Source organism: Labeo rohita, chromosome 24 (assembly GCF_022985175.1).
Source record: "Labeo rohita strain BAU-BD-2019 chromosome 24, IGBB_LRoh.1.0, whole genome shotgun sequence".
Lineage (NCBI taxonomy): Eukaryota > Metazoa > Chordata > Actinopteri > Cypriniformes > Cyprinidae > Labeo > Labeo rohita.
Window position 1 is genome coordinate 6717671 of NC_066892.1, and position 14410 is coordinate 6732080.

A 14410-nucleotide genomic window follows, 5' to 3' on the forward strand; every position below is an offset into this window, starting at 1 on the left:
GGGTGTTTTATAACTGTATGTGTGTCTGTGAGTTTGTGTTTGAAGCTGATGATTTGGTTAAAATGGTGTGTTATTGTCTCCATGTATAGGATGAACAGGTTGAGCACTCTTCCGCGAGGGTTCGGATCTCTTCCGGCGCTGGAGGTTCTGGATCTGACGTACAACAACCTGAACGAGTCCTCACTGCCTGGGAATTTCTTTTACCTCAGTAAGTCTGCAACACACAATGTATTACTGCTTTCTACCTTTTTCTTCCTGTAAGAGTGGATGCGGCCATTTGTACATTTTATGGGTCTGGCTTCCGGTCTCATGTGCGTCCAGCTATTTTTAGCTCATTTTGCTTCTTGATATTGCAAAGTGGTGTCTTGCCATATTATTTTAATGTATTAGCTTAATTATGAACACACTGATTTGTAGTGCAAACAGTTTTACTGTTTTCTGCACTTTGTTATTCTTCTCGCTATTTCCCTATATCGGCTAACGAACTGGAAGTCTCATCCATAGGCAGAGCTCTACACTGCGACTATTTAATTTGCATTTGCTACTGAAAACTACTACGTGCAACTATGAAATTTTTTTTAGAAGCACCAGTGACTGACCCGATCGCCATATTTGTGTTTGCATTGAGGGGAGCTTCAAAGGTTTCTATGTGTTTTTGCAACGTTAAGTAATGTATCACAGACATATCTCACAAATCCTTTCATAAACAAAGTGTAGAGAGAATGTAAATAAGAGATTCATTGTGCAGTGCAGAGAGCTTCGTTGATTATAATGGAACTATGTGAGATTGTGATGAACTAAGATGAATGACAGCTTTTAATGATTTTTAAGGGAGTTTAAATGAGATATTGGCTTAATACAACAGTTAAATAAACAATAAGTTAATATTAAGTGACTTACATTGTCTGACTATAATACTATTGCCTGATTTTAGTCATCAAAAATAGTTTCAAACAAGTCACAACTGAGCTGCTCCGCATCTCCATTCAAACACCAAGTTGCTTCGTTTATGAATGAATGAGTCATTGATTCAATTTCCCATTCATAAAGACAGTCTTGCTTTATTCCTGAATGAATCAGTTGTTCAAACGAATCAAATGAATGAATGATTCAGAAATTAAATCAGTGACTTGCCGCCACCTACTGGCAGTTTTAGTTCCATTTTTAAAGTATCTTTTCAGTTATTTAAATCATTTAATATTTCTATATTCAAAATTTTACATTTAAAACTTTAATCTCAACAAGAATTTATGATTTGATTGCACTCATGCCACCTCTGAGCCTCTTTAAAAATATGAAAATACACCTACAAGCCACTTTTGTGTTCTTCTGTGCCACCTCTGTAGTACAAATTCATTTTAATAATACTGATTTCATTTGACCGTGAACTTATTCTTATTCTACTCATTCTTATTCTGTTTTAATTAGAAATTTGAAAAAGCTTATAAAGTATATATTTTTTAAAATTTGACATAAAAGATGGCATACTTTTAATAAAGTTAGAAAAATGCCATTAGAAAAGTAAAAATCCCCTGTAAACCACTTTAAGGAGTCAAATATCACCTCTTAATGGGAAGGCTAATTTTGGATCAGATGTTTTGATTATTGAAATTTTAACTATGCTGCTAAATTTTTACATTTACATAGTTAAATTACATTACTGTTTGGGGTCAGTAAGATTTTAAAAATGAATACTTTTATTCAACAAGGATGCATGAAATTGATCAAAAGAGAGAGTAAAGACTTTTATAGTATTTCAAAATATTCCTAAATGCAGTTCTTTTAAAATTTCTTTTCATCAAAGAATCCTAAAAATAAATGTAAATCAATAAAGAAATAAATCAGTTGCGCTTCCCACTCTTTATCTTTTTTGTTAACATGATTTGATCTACTGAAGCAACATTCATGATATTGATTTATGTAAAACTTTAAAAAAACATTGACTTACATTTTTGGAGACTTATGACTTTCCTTATTTCAATATAAGAAATGAAAATGGCTATTCAGGTAAACTTTTGTCGTAGTGGGTTTTGTGTCGGTGCTTGATTACTTTTTATACAGCCTGAAATTGTGACCACAAAGTCACAAAATATCCATTTGTTTATTCTTGTGGAATTATTGATTTCAGATTTATCCACTTAAACACGAACAAACTCTGGTTGAGCGTTTACATTACAGGCTCTGGTTCTTTAGCAGAATAAACTGCAGTGAGAACCAGACAACCTACTAACAATATGCAAACAAAATAACTGCTAACTTCATCTTCATCATCATAATCCTCATCAGTCCAATCAGCTGGTCCTGTTAGAGGACACTGATGAGCAGTGATGGGCTCTAATAACCTGTTATTTTAATGGCAGCCACATAATGAAAGCACCATCTTAACATTAATCAAGGTCTCTGATGTCTAACCACACACACTCACACTCATACACGCTCTCAAACCTCCATTTATCACCGCTGTTTGGAGTGGCTGTCATATCAGCGGTGATATTGACTTCTAAAGCAAGTAGAAATGGATATGATTGGCTGTAGCTGTTGCTTTAACCAATCAGAACATCAGATGGACAGAAATTGGGTGGGACTTAAAAAAAAATCCAAATTGTAGATTATCAAAATACATGTTATTTGTGTAGGACTTTAAGATGTAATTGTTTATTGCTTTCTGAATGTATGCCCATGTGTTTATCCCATGTGGTGCTCAGTTAGACAGTGCGAGTGTGTGTTTGTTGCTGTTTGTCGATTTGTTGATATTGCGTGTGTACTTGAGTGTAATATTGTAGCCGTGCTGTATCAATCAGAGATGACCGTTTCTATTGATCAGTGTTTGCAATACTTCTCCCTCTCTCATTTCAGCCACCCTCCGCGCGCTCTATCTCAGTGACAACGATTTTGAGATTTTGCCCCCAGACATCGGCAAGCTGGCCAAGCTACAGATAGTGAGTAATTTATCTAAATTCCCTCTGAAATCAATTGCTTTTGTGGCGGCGCTCTGTGCCGTGTGTGTTGGATTTATTCTCTGCAGCGTGTGTTCTTTATCAGATGCGGTGAGAGGTGATTTAGAGGCTGATCTTCACCCCTGTGCTCGCTAAGATCGGACTCAATGCGGGGTCACAGACACATAAAACAGCTGATAATTACAACTTTAAACTTGAAAATAATATTCAACTATTTTGGTTTGGTGTTGCGTTAAAATATGGGTGTAATTACACCCAGGATTTTTAGAATACAAGTGTTATGAGATGCTGTCAGTTACCACTGAAAGTTATTTCGACTTGGCCCACAGTTTGTAAAAGCAATCAAAAATTGCATGTGCAGTAAATTAATAAGTAATGCTTGATAATGCCACAGATGTTTATAAGTAAATAAGTACATAAGATTGATTATTTTGATTTCATGTCATATTCAATACTTTGTCTCTCTCTTTTCAGTTGAGTTTGAGGGACAATGATCTCATCTCTCTACCTAAAGAGATCGGAGATCTGGCTCAGCTGAAGGAACTTCACATTCAAGGGAACAGACTCACTGTACTGCCTCCTGAACTTGGTAAGACATGAATCAACATTCTTTGCATATTCCTATCAGCCAATCAAAGCCTGACCTTAAAGAAGTCCAAAACAAAGATTCACATATAATGTACTCACCCCCTTGTCATCCAAGATGTTCATGTCTTTCTTTCTTCAGTTGTAAAGAAATTATGTTTTTTGAGGAAAACATTTCAGCATTTTTGCCAAGACAAGATGAGCTTGACATTAAGAAGTATATAAATTGTATTATTTTTATGAAAATAACCGATTGTTATGCTAGATAAGACCCTTCTTTCTCTGCTGGGATCGTTTACAACTGCATTTTGGATTGTTTGAAGCCGCATTTAAACTGCATTTTGGAAGTTCAAAATCGGGGCACCATATCAGTCCATTATATGGAGAAAAATGCTGAAATGTTTTCCTCAAAAAACAATTTCTTTACGATTGAAGAAAGAAAGACATGAACATCTTGGATGATAAGGGGTGAGTACATTATATGTGAATCTTTGTTTTGGAAGTGGATGACTTTAAAACAAGAGGGCAATTATTGGTTGATAGGAATGCAAACTATACATACATTCCTCAAACATGAAAAAAAAAAATCCACACTTACACATCAGATGCAGACTAGCACTGCAGTTGGCTGCAGATTTGTCATATCTTGTGTGATTGGCTGGAGGCTCTGGGTTGGATCACACCTCACTGACCAACAGTGTGTTACTGATGGGGTCAACCGAGGTCAAACTCCTCTCTACCCGAGTACTTTCACTTTGGGAAAACCTCCACACATATACGCACACACACTGACTGCCCTTCTGACAGTAGTTTTTCCCCCTGTCTTGTTCCATTTGAACAATTTAATCTATGATTCTAGTGTACTGGTATTCCAGCATTATGTCAAGACTCACCTCAAGTGTCATATAAATGTCCTTCTATACCAAATCAGTGGTCCTGCACAGCGGATGGGTGTATACGGTGTGATTTCAGCCTGTTGCAAGCAACCACTTATGTTGCGTTCGATTTACCTCAGAAGTTGGAAACGATGTCATGCTCAAGTGGTTTATTGAGACGCAGACAAACAGAAGTGGTAAGTAAGGGATAATGTACATCCAGCCGGTTGCTATTGCAGAATAAATTCAGAGAGGCTTATTAGCAGCTCGACGCTAAGCGGAGGCTTCTTGCCACAAATAGGGCCCTTATTTTTTTCCCAAATTCTGTTTTATTTTTTCCCAAATTCCGTTTTTTCCGTTTTAATTTATCTGAATTCCATTTTTTTCTGTTTTAATTTTTCTCAGCTCCTTTTTAATGGTAAATTAAATTTTATTAATCAAAGAGCATGTCTAATCATGAAATAAAATCATGAAACGTATACAATTTCACATCAATTTAATAAAGGTTTAACAAAAATTACACGTTTAGGGCCCTATGAAATGTTTTATTTTTTCTTACCATGTTTTATTGTTAGCAAATTCTGTGTTTTAGCATGTCTAATTATTTAAAAGCATACTTAATTTATTCAAATGTATACTTAAAATATTTTTTTACACAAATTCTGTGTTGTGTATTTAAAATTTTCTGGTTATCAAATGAAGCCATATAAAATTCATTTTATTTATCTTTTAATTGAAAATTAAGCAAAAAAAAAAAAAAAAGTTTTTTGGCAACCAAGGGGGAATTTACTATTAAAATTAAAACATGGAAGAAATGGTGTGTGATTATACCCTAAAAATTAATGTTTGTTTTATTTTAGTAGTAGTAGTAATAGTAGTAATGTATTTATGGCACAGTGTCTTCAAGTTAAACCAGGCTTTTATTTTGATGGGTTGCCGTGTCTACGTTTATATTTCTGTGTGTATATGATATGACACTAGTTTTCCTAAAATGGAACGGTAAAATGCTGAAATCACCGCGAGCGTCACGCACGCTTCAGTGTGTGTAGTAAACAAAACCGCTCGTCTGCTCCATTCATTAAAACAGAGACACGCGGAACAAGCGGAATTCAAATATAAATGGTATTTTTGCAATGTAATATTTACAGATACTAGTCCATATTGTAGTTTAATTTAAGTGTAATAACCTACTTTTGATTAATTCATTCAAATTTTGACAAATTCCGTGATATTCTGCGCTATTCAGTAAATTCTGTTTTTATGACTGGATTCCGCGTTTCCGTCTGCTTTTTCTGCATCGCAGAAATCATAGGGTCCTACCCTAGCGACAACCTCAAACACTCACTAGAACCTTGACTGTAGAGTTTTGACTGAGTGTTATTTATTGCATTGCTCTGCATTTGCTAAGAAGTTTTGTTCAAATCAAACACTGTAGCAAAAATGCTAGCAACCGCATAGCAACATGCCTGAAACTTTTGACTGAGTGTTATTTAAAGTGTTGCTTCAGGTGAAAATCAACAACTGCATAACGACATGCTCATGCAACCACTATAGTATACCCATATAGTATATAGTATACCCTAGCAACACCCTAGCAACAGGATAGCAACTGCATCGGAACACTTCAAAAACCACTCAGAACTGTTTAGCAAGCACATAGCAGTGCCCTCAAGTACTCACCATCAGCATGACAGAGTTTTGCATGGGTGAACAGGACTTATATTGTTTACAAATTTTAGTTTTATGAGTTCTGTAGTGTTTTAGCAATTGGCAATTGTTTACTGGCGTTCTAGGTGTGTGTGTGAACGCTCTGGTCAGCAGGTCTTTGTCCTGTGCACTCTGTAGGGGAGACTCTTCCTGTGTGTAGCTTATTAGGACCCCTCTGTCATGTCCCTGTAATCCCACTCCACAGACCGGCCTCGTTAAGACCACCGCCGCAGTGTGTATGTGTGAGAGAGAGGAGCCCGGCTAACAAGGAGCAACCAAGCGCACATGCCAAAAGCAGGAAGGGAAAAGGAGAGAAAGAGAAAAAAGCGAGCGATGTGAACGAGAGTGTGCAAAGAGGACAGATAGACAGTCTTTACCATTCAGAATATCTCATGTGTAAAGCTGATGCTTTAAACTGTTATATGAAAAGTAGAAGAGGAGGGTGGAAACTGAACGGAGCAGACGTCTGGTCGAGGGCTGAGATCTAAAATAGTTGTACATTTAGGTCTGCCGTCTAGGTCTTTTAGGTTCAAGGCTGACTTACACTATCGGTCGTGTCTGACTGCGTTTGTGAGGTGTGTCATTGTGTGCCGGGGTCCAGGTTTAATTTCACCCCCTCTTTGACAGGCCGCTCAACACTTGCTAATCAGAAACTATTTAATTAGCCCCCTTGTGAGCTGAGATGAGCCACATTAGCACTTTGACCTGGACTGTTTCATCTGCACACTGTGAACTGGTTCTCCTCTGGTCTCGTGTCGTCACACATCATCTCTTCTCGTCTCGTCTCTTCACTTCTTGTCCTCTTTTGTTATGTCTGTTCTGTTGACTCATTTAGTTTCTTTTCTAGTATCTTCTCTTTTTTTTAGTATCTTCTCTTTTTTATTTTTTGTCTTTTCTCACATCTAATCTGGTCTCTTCTAATCTTTTGTCTTGTCTGTTAATTTTCTTCTTTTCTCTCATTTCATATCTTGTATGTGAACTGACTTATATGTCAGTTTACATATATGTGTTTTTCAGTTCCAATGCCGTAACTGGTTATTACAGATCAAGTAGACCGATAACTGTTATTTTGAACTGACTTATATGTTTGGTGTAATAATGAAAGTGTCAAAATTAAGAATAACAAGTAGGGGTCGACTGATTATCGGTTATTGGCGCCAATATTGTGCATTTTTAAGGTTATCGGTATCGGTCATTTTCAAAACTGATTTGCTGATAAAAATAATTTAAAAGCATTTAAAGAAAGTTTTTGTCAGAGCACTTGTTATTCTAAATTGTATCAATTTTCATTTTTACACTAGACATGTATGCTGATTCAAAATACTGGTTATTGGTCTACTTGATCTGTAATAATCGGTATCAGCATCGACCCTGAAAAACACACATCAGTCGACCCCTAATATATTCTTGTTTTTCTCTCCCCCCCCATTTCAACCCAACTGGCCTCTTCTCACCTGACTTGTCTCGTCTCTTCTTCTCATCTAGTCTCTTCCCTTTTGTTTGTTGTTGTTTTTTTTGTGTGTGTGTAATTTACTTGTTCTGTATGATCCCGTCTTTTTCTGGTCTGTCCATTCTCTCTTTTTTCCCCATCTCATGTCTTGTTTCTTTTCTCATCTCATCTCAACTGGTCTCATCTCATCTCTTCATCTCTTATGCCTTCTCTTCTCTTTCTCTCATTTATTTTTTTTTTCTCATCTGTCTCTTCCCTTTTATTCTGTTAACTTTTTCCCTCTCTTTAGTGTCAACAACTTGTCTCTTGTTTGTTAATTATAGAAATTAATGCTTTTATTTAGCAAGGATGCTTTAAATTGATCAAAAGTGATAATAAAGGCATTTATGTTACAAAAGGTTTCTACTTCAGATAAACGCTGCTCTTCTATTCTTTCTATTCATCAAAGAAACCTGAAAAAAATCTACTCAGCTGTTTTCAACAACAGTAATAATAAATGTTTTTTTTAGCAGCAAATCAGAATATTAGAATGATTAGAATGATAAAAATGCAGCTTTGAAATCACAGGAGTAAATTACATTTTGAAATATATTCAAATAGAAAAGTTATTTTAAATGGTAAAAATATTTCAAAGTTTTACTGTTCTTGGTGTACTTTGGATCAAATAAAGGCTTGATGAGCAGAAAAGACTTCTTTGAAAAAATGACAAATCTTACTGTTCAAAAACTTTTGACTGATAGTGTATGTTTTGCCTTGTTTCGTCTCATCTCATCTGGTATTTTGTCTTTAATGCCTTGTTTGTTCTTGATTTGTCTTTTTTTATTTCATCTTGTCTCTTTATACCTCATCTCATGTTGTCTCTTCTCTCTTATGTCTTATTCCTTAATCTAATTTTTCTTTTCTTATTGCTTCTTTTTATTTTGTCTGATCTTGTCTCTTCTCAGTTTTTCTTTCTCGACCTGGTCTCATCTCATTGTCTATTCTTTGCTTGTATCATCTCTTCTCTTTGCTCATTTTGTCTCCCCTCCTCTCCTGTCTGATCTTACCTTTTTATTTTTGAAAATCACTAATTTCTCCTTTTTCTCTCTCTGTCTGTAGGTAACCTGGACCTGACAGGCCCAAAGCAGGTGTTTAAGGCTGAGAATAACTCCTGGGTGACTCCCATCGCAGACCAGTTCCAGTTGGGCGTCTCTCATGTCTTTGAATACATCCGCTCGGAGACCTATAAGTAGTAAGTGAATCTCTCCATCCCTTTGTGTTGTTAAACGCCCAGGAGCGTGTGCCGTGAATCTGAGTGACACAGAAGAGATAGGGAGGGATACAAGCTGCTTGCACAAAGGTTGCAGGTTCGATCCCTACTAGTAGTCAACAAAACGTTATACAAACACTGGTATCAGTCACTGAAGAATCACTGAAGTGTTTGCTTGATGTATCGTCCAGCCAGCATGCAAACCTGCTTGGCCCATAATGGATTGGATGCTACAACTAACGCCCTCCCTGGGTCTTTAACTAAGAGAAACGTCCTGAAATGTCTTGCTAAATACAAGGTATAAATTTAGTCCCTCTATACAGGCCAGTTTTATTGTGGCACATATTTTTCTGGAACAACCCTTAGGATGGTGATGAAAGAGAGGAAAGGTGCAGTTCTCTTATTATTTCAGGATCTGATGATTTAATGCACAATCAAACTAATTAAAATGAAAGCTGGAGGCGTTACCCTAAAAGTCTCGTTGCTCTCTCTCTCTTTCTTTATCTTTTGCTTTCCCTTTACATACTATAAAATGTTCTGCAGAAAGTCTTTAATCTGCGTTAATTTAAACTGTGACTTTTTTAGCATCGGGTGCCAGTAGCGCTGACCACAGTGTAGAAATGACAGAGTATAGAACGTTTGTGTTTTTGCACATGTGGTCTGCATGAGTTTCTTACCTTTATCTCCGTTAATGTCGCCATCATTGTTTCAATGTCTCAAATGTCTCAATTCTCATTGTCTCTTTAAAAAAACAAACAAACAAACTTGTAAATATTGTAACCTCTTTTTACTGTTTAATAGTAATAGTACTGTGCGTGTATATATATATATATATATATATAATATTTATAATAAAATCTAAAATATATTTCATTTTAATAATATATTCTTAGATTTTAATATTTATGTTTGTACTTGTATTTATATAATTAAAGTTAAAATATAGTTGCTCTATATATTGTATTTAATATAGCAACAAAAATATGTCATATAAAATGACATCCAAAATATGCCGTAATAACATTTTAAATATATAAATGAAAAAAGTTAAAAACAACAGACATTTTGTATGAGCACTAGTATTTAATAAAATATATTAGCAAGATATAGCAAGCAATTAATGTTATTATATATAGTTTATAAAAAATATATTACAGTATACTTAATTTTAATATAGTTTTAATGTATTTTTGTATTTTATTATTTTGTTATTATATATGGTGGCACTATAATAGTATATAATATAGCAACAGTACAAAACAGTAATATATTAAATAATAAATGAGAATAAATACTGTAAATTATAATCAGTTCTAATTTAAATATATTTATATTTGTATTTATATATTTAATGTTATTAAATATAGTTGCACTATGTACTGTATATAATATAGCAAAAATATCTATATAATATAAAATGATACAAAATATGCTATAATAACATAATCTATAAATAAAAAAAATAAAATAATAAAGTAAATACTATAAATTATAATCTATTCTTATTTTAATATATTTATATTTGTATTTATATATTTAATGTTATTAAATATAGTTGCAAGTTGCATATTGTATGTAATATAGCAACAAAAATATATAATATAAAATGCTACAAAATATACTTTAATAACAGTAAATATATAAATAAAAATATGTTAAAACAATTTAAATTTTGTAAAAGCACTAGTACATAATATAGCAAGATATAGTAGTGTGTTATCATTTATTTTGTTGAAGCATTTACACAAATAATAAATTTTATGTTATTATATAGTATATAATATAGCAAATTTGTAAAATATTAACATATTGAAATAAAATATGTGTAATAAATAGTGTAATAAAATATAACAAATTCTATAGATTACAATAAATTCTAATTTTATCATATTTATATTTGTATTTATATAATTAATGTTAAGATATAGTTGCATTATATATTATATAGAATATAGCAACAAAAATATATAATATAAAAGGATACAAAATACAGAATAATAATAAAAAGATTTATATATATATATATATATATATATATATAACAAAATATATATATTTATATAGATGTATATAATATAGCAAAATATGGTAGTATGTTTTATCATAATATTTATATTATTTCTATAAAAATATAATACTTTTAATGTTATTATATATAGTTGTACTATATATAATATACTATGCATGCTTCTATAAAATGTACTATGTTATTGCAGCATTTCAATAGGGTTTTACTAATATGGCTCAAACCTGACAAAAAAACCTGACGTAATCCTTTTGACCTAAGGGAAGGAAGTTTCCAGACTAATTGTAGTATATGTTTCACGGCCCTGTTCCACTTACCAATCCCCCTGAACAGGAGGCAAATCCCCCTCTGTTTGATCATTTAGCTGCTTGCTGTGCCGCTGTCTGGAGAGGACCGTCGTAACCCACTTACCGGAACTGATCTTCCCCTACGGGCACAGTCAGAACCACCGCGCATCTCAGTGTGTGCTGACACCGTGACCGTGTGTGTGTGTGCGAGTGCGTGTCTGTGCGGTGCGTAATAATCAGATACTGCTGCTTGAAACGTTTTGAATAATTTCGATATGTTGACTGCGTATCATCTGCTCTAATGCTCTCGTGTTTTGCGAAACTCAACTCAACTCAATAGTTTGCGCATCGGATACTTCCTATACGCTCCTTTGTATCGAATTAAAGTCCACGAGGTTTGAAGGTTACGTCGTTGAGAGCTGACATTGCATATTCGGTTTGATAAATGGGAATTTTTGAGTGAATCAATGCTGTTTGAAGCTGTCATCCATTTTGTGTCAAGCAGTCATCAAAACTGCCGCATGCGTTAGATTTTTGAGTCCAATATCTGAGTCTAAGCAGTTCTGACCACCATTTGTCTTTCCATAGTTATCTTTCGATAGTAATTGCTCCTCAAGTTTTAGGAAGGAGTTCTCCATCCACAATGACTCAGAAGTGTTGCTTTGTGGTGAAACATCTAGTCTGGTAACCCAAAAGTTGCAGGTTTGAACCCCACTAAGGTCAACCCAATCATATCAAGAAAAAGCATTAAATCCCATTTTACTTTTTAGCATTTTTGAGGAAAAATTTTTAATTTCATATTTAATATTCATATTTATTATTTTTCTTTACTAATACGTCTTTATTAAGTTTGCTTGAGAAAAAAAGTTGGCTTTAGCTGGATTTAAGATGTTTTTTACTTTACTTAGCTGGATTTTAGTTGCTTTTACTTGATTTTTTTCATTCATGTTAGCGATGTTAAAACATGTTAAAAATGCTAGCAGATTGCTAATAATGCTAGAAAAAATTAGCAACATGCCATGCTAATCATGCTTGTAACATGCTAGCAATATGCTTGTAACATGCTAATCATGCTAGAAAATGCTAGCAACATGCTAATCATGTTAAAAACGTTAACCACATGCTAATCACATTAGAAATATGCTAGCAAAATGCAAGCAACATGTTAATCATGCTGAGAACATGCTAAAAATATGCTAACAACATGTTAATCATTGGAAGAAACATGTTAACAACATGGCAATTATGTTAAAATATGTTAACATGCTGATTACGTTAAAAACATGCTAACAACATATTAGCAGCATGTTAGTTATGTTGAAAACATGTTGACATGCTAATTACCGTAGAAATTTGCTAGCAAAGTGCTATTACCATGCCAATCATGCGAGAAACATGCCATGCTAATCATGTTAAGAAAATGTTAGCATTATGTTAATAACATGTTAACCATATTAAAAAAAAGGCCAGCAACATCTTAATCATGTTAAAAACAAGTTAACATTGTAGGCATGCTAGAAACATGCTATCGACATGTTAATCATGCTAGCAACATTCTAATCATGTTAGCAACATGTTAACAACAAGCTAGCACCATTCTAATCATGTAGTAAATATGCTAACAAAATGTTAACATGCTAGTTATGCTAAATACATATTAGCAACATGTTAACAACATGCTAATAATGCTAAAAACATGTTAGCAAAAATGTTAATCATGTTAAACACGTTAACATGTTATAATCACATTAGAGACATGCCAGCAAAATGATAGCAACATGGTAATCATGTTACATACGTGTTACCAACATGCTAAGCATGTTAAAAACATGTTAAAAACATGCTAATCATGTTAAAAACATTTTAACAACATTCTAACCATGCTAGAAACATGTTGTCAACATGTTAATCATGTTAACAACATGCTAGCAACATGTTAAAATGCTAGCACCATTCTAATCATGTAATAAATATGCTAACAAAATGCTAACATGCTAATCATGTTAGATACACATTAGCAATATGTTAGCAAAATGTTAACAACATGCTAATCATCCTAGTAACATGACAATATGCTAATCATGCTAAAACATGTTAACGTTTTAACCATGACATCAACATGGTAATCATGTTAACAACATGCTAGCACCATTCTAATCATGTAACAAATATGCTAACAAACTGTTAACATGCTAATCATGTTAGATACATATTAGCAGTATGTTAGCAACATGTTAACAACATGCTATCATCCTAGTAACATGACAACATGCTAATCTTGTTTCTAATCACATCAGATTAGCAAGACAATCGTGTTATATACATGTTACCAACATGCTAAGCGTGCTAAAAACATGCTAGCAACATGCTAATCATGCTAAAACATAGTAGCAACATGTTAATCATACTAGAAACTGGCTAGCAACATGTTAAATGTCCTAGCAGCATGTTGATTATGGTAATGACATGCTAGCAATTAGTTAATAATGTTAAAAATTGTAAGCAACATGCAAATCATGCTAACAACATGATAAATCATGTTAGTAATGTGCTAGCAATACACTATCAAAATTTATCTAATCTGTCTAAACTTTAATCAAGTTTTTACTACTTACAACTTTCAGGCTAGGCTTTCTCAAGCCATCTTCAAAGTTTGTTCAAACTCATCTAGTTTGCTATTATTATTATAGCTTAGTACAGTAACTATTGGTAAAACTTATCTAAAACAATGCCTAAAGAGGTGTGTATTGATAGACCGAGAAAATGCATTTAAAAACGAAATGTGGTCAGTTTTGTCGTCATGTTGACGACATGTTGCTTATTGACATTCTGAGCAGAAATTGTTTTTGGACTTGAATAAGACATTGACATTGAATGAAAGCACACAAAGTAAGTCAGTCCATAGTCTTCTGTATTCATCTGTATTGTCAAAGCAAAGATGTTTGTGTGTTCGTTCCTCTGTTTGTTTATGTGCCTGCGAAAGCGCGCGAGAGAGAGACAACTAGGTTGTCTCACATTAGACAAGTGTTAACGGTGTGTAATTCTCAGTAGGTGTGTGTCCACGGTTCAACAGTTTCATTCTCACCTGCCTAAATGTCCTTCAGCTAAGAAATCACAAGACTCACACCTCTCTCTCCCTCTCTCGCTCTCTTCCTTTCACTATTCCTCACCTCATCCAGTTTTCACTCCTGATGGACATTTTCTCATTTAAGTTCACTGATCCAGCGTTTCGAAATACCAGAACGTTAAAACAGCAGAAGACAGCCACATCCAG

The 14410-nt window shown here is 33.9% G+C and overlaps 1 protein-coding gene across 3 annotated transcripts in view; it reads left to right on the forward strand.

The window, feature by feature from the left end:
• Positions 1–14410, forward strand: part of rsu1 (Ras suppressor protein 1) — a 43418-nt gene that overhangs the window by 11531 nt on the left and 17477 nt on the right. For all 3 annotated transcript variants that reach the window (XM_051097824.1, XM_051097825.1, XM_051097826.1), the window contains exons 5-8: positions 90–208; positions 2857–2939; positions 3432–3546; positions 8673–8805. In XM_051097824.1, the coding sequence (XP_050953781.1) occupies positions 90–208; positions 2857–2939; positions 3432–3546; positions 8673–8805 (450 nt within the window). The remainder of the gene's footprint in view (positions 1–89; positions 209–2856; positions 2940–3431; positions 3547–8672; positions 8806–14410) is intronic.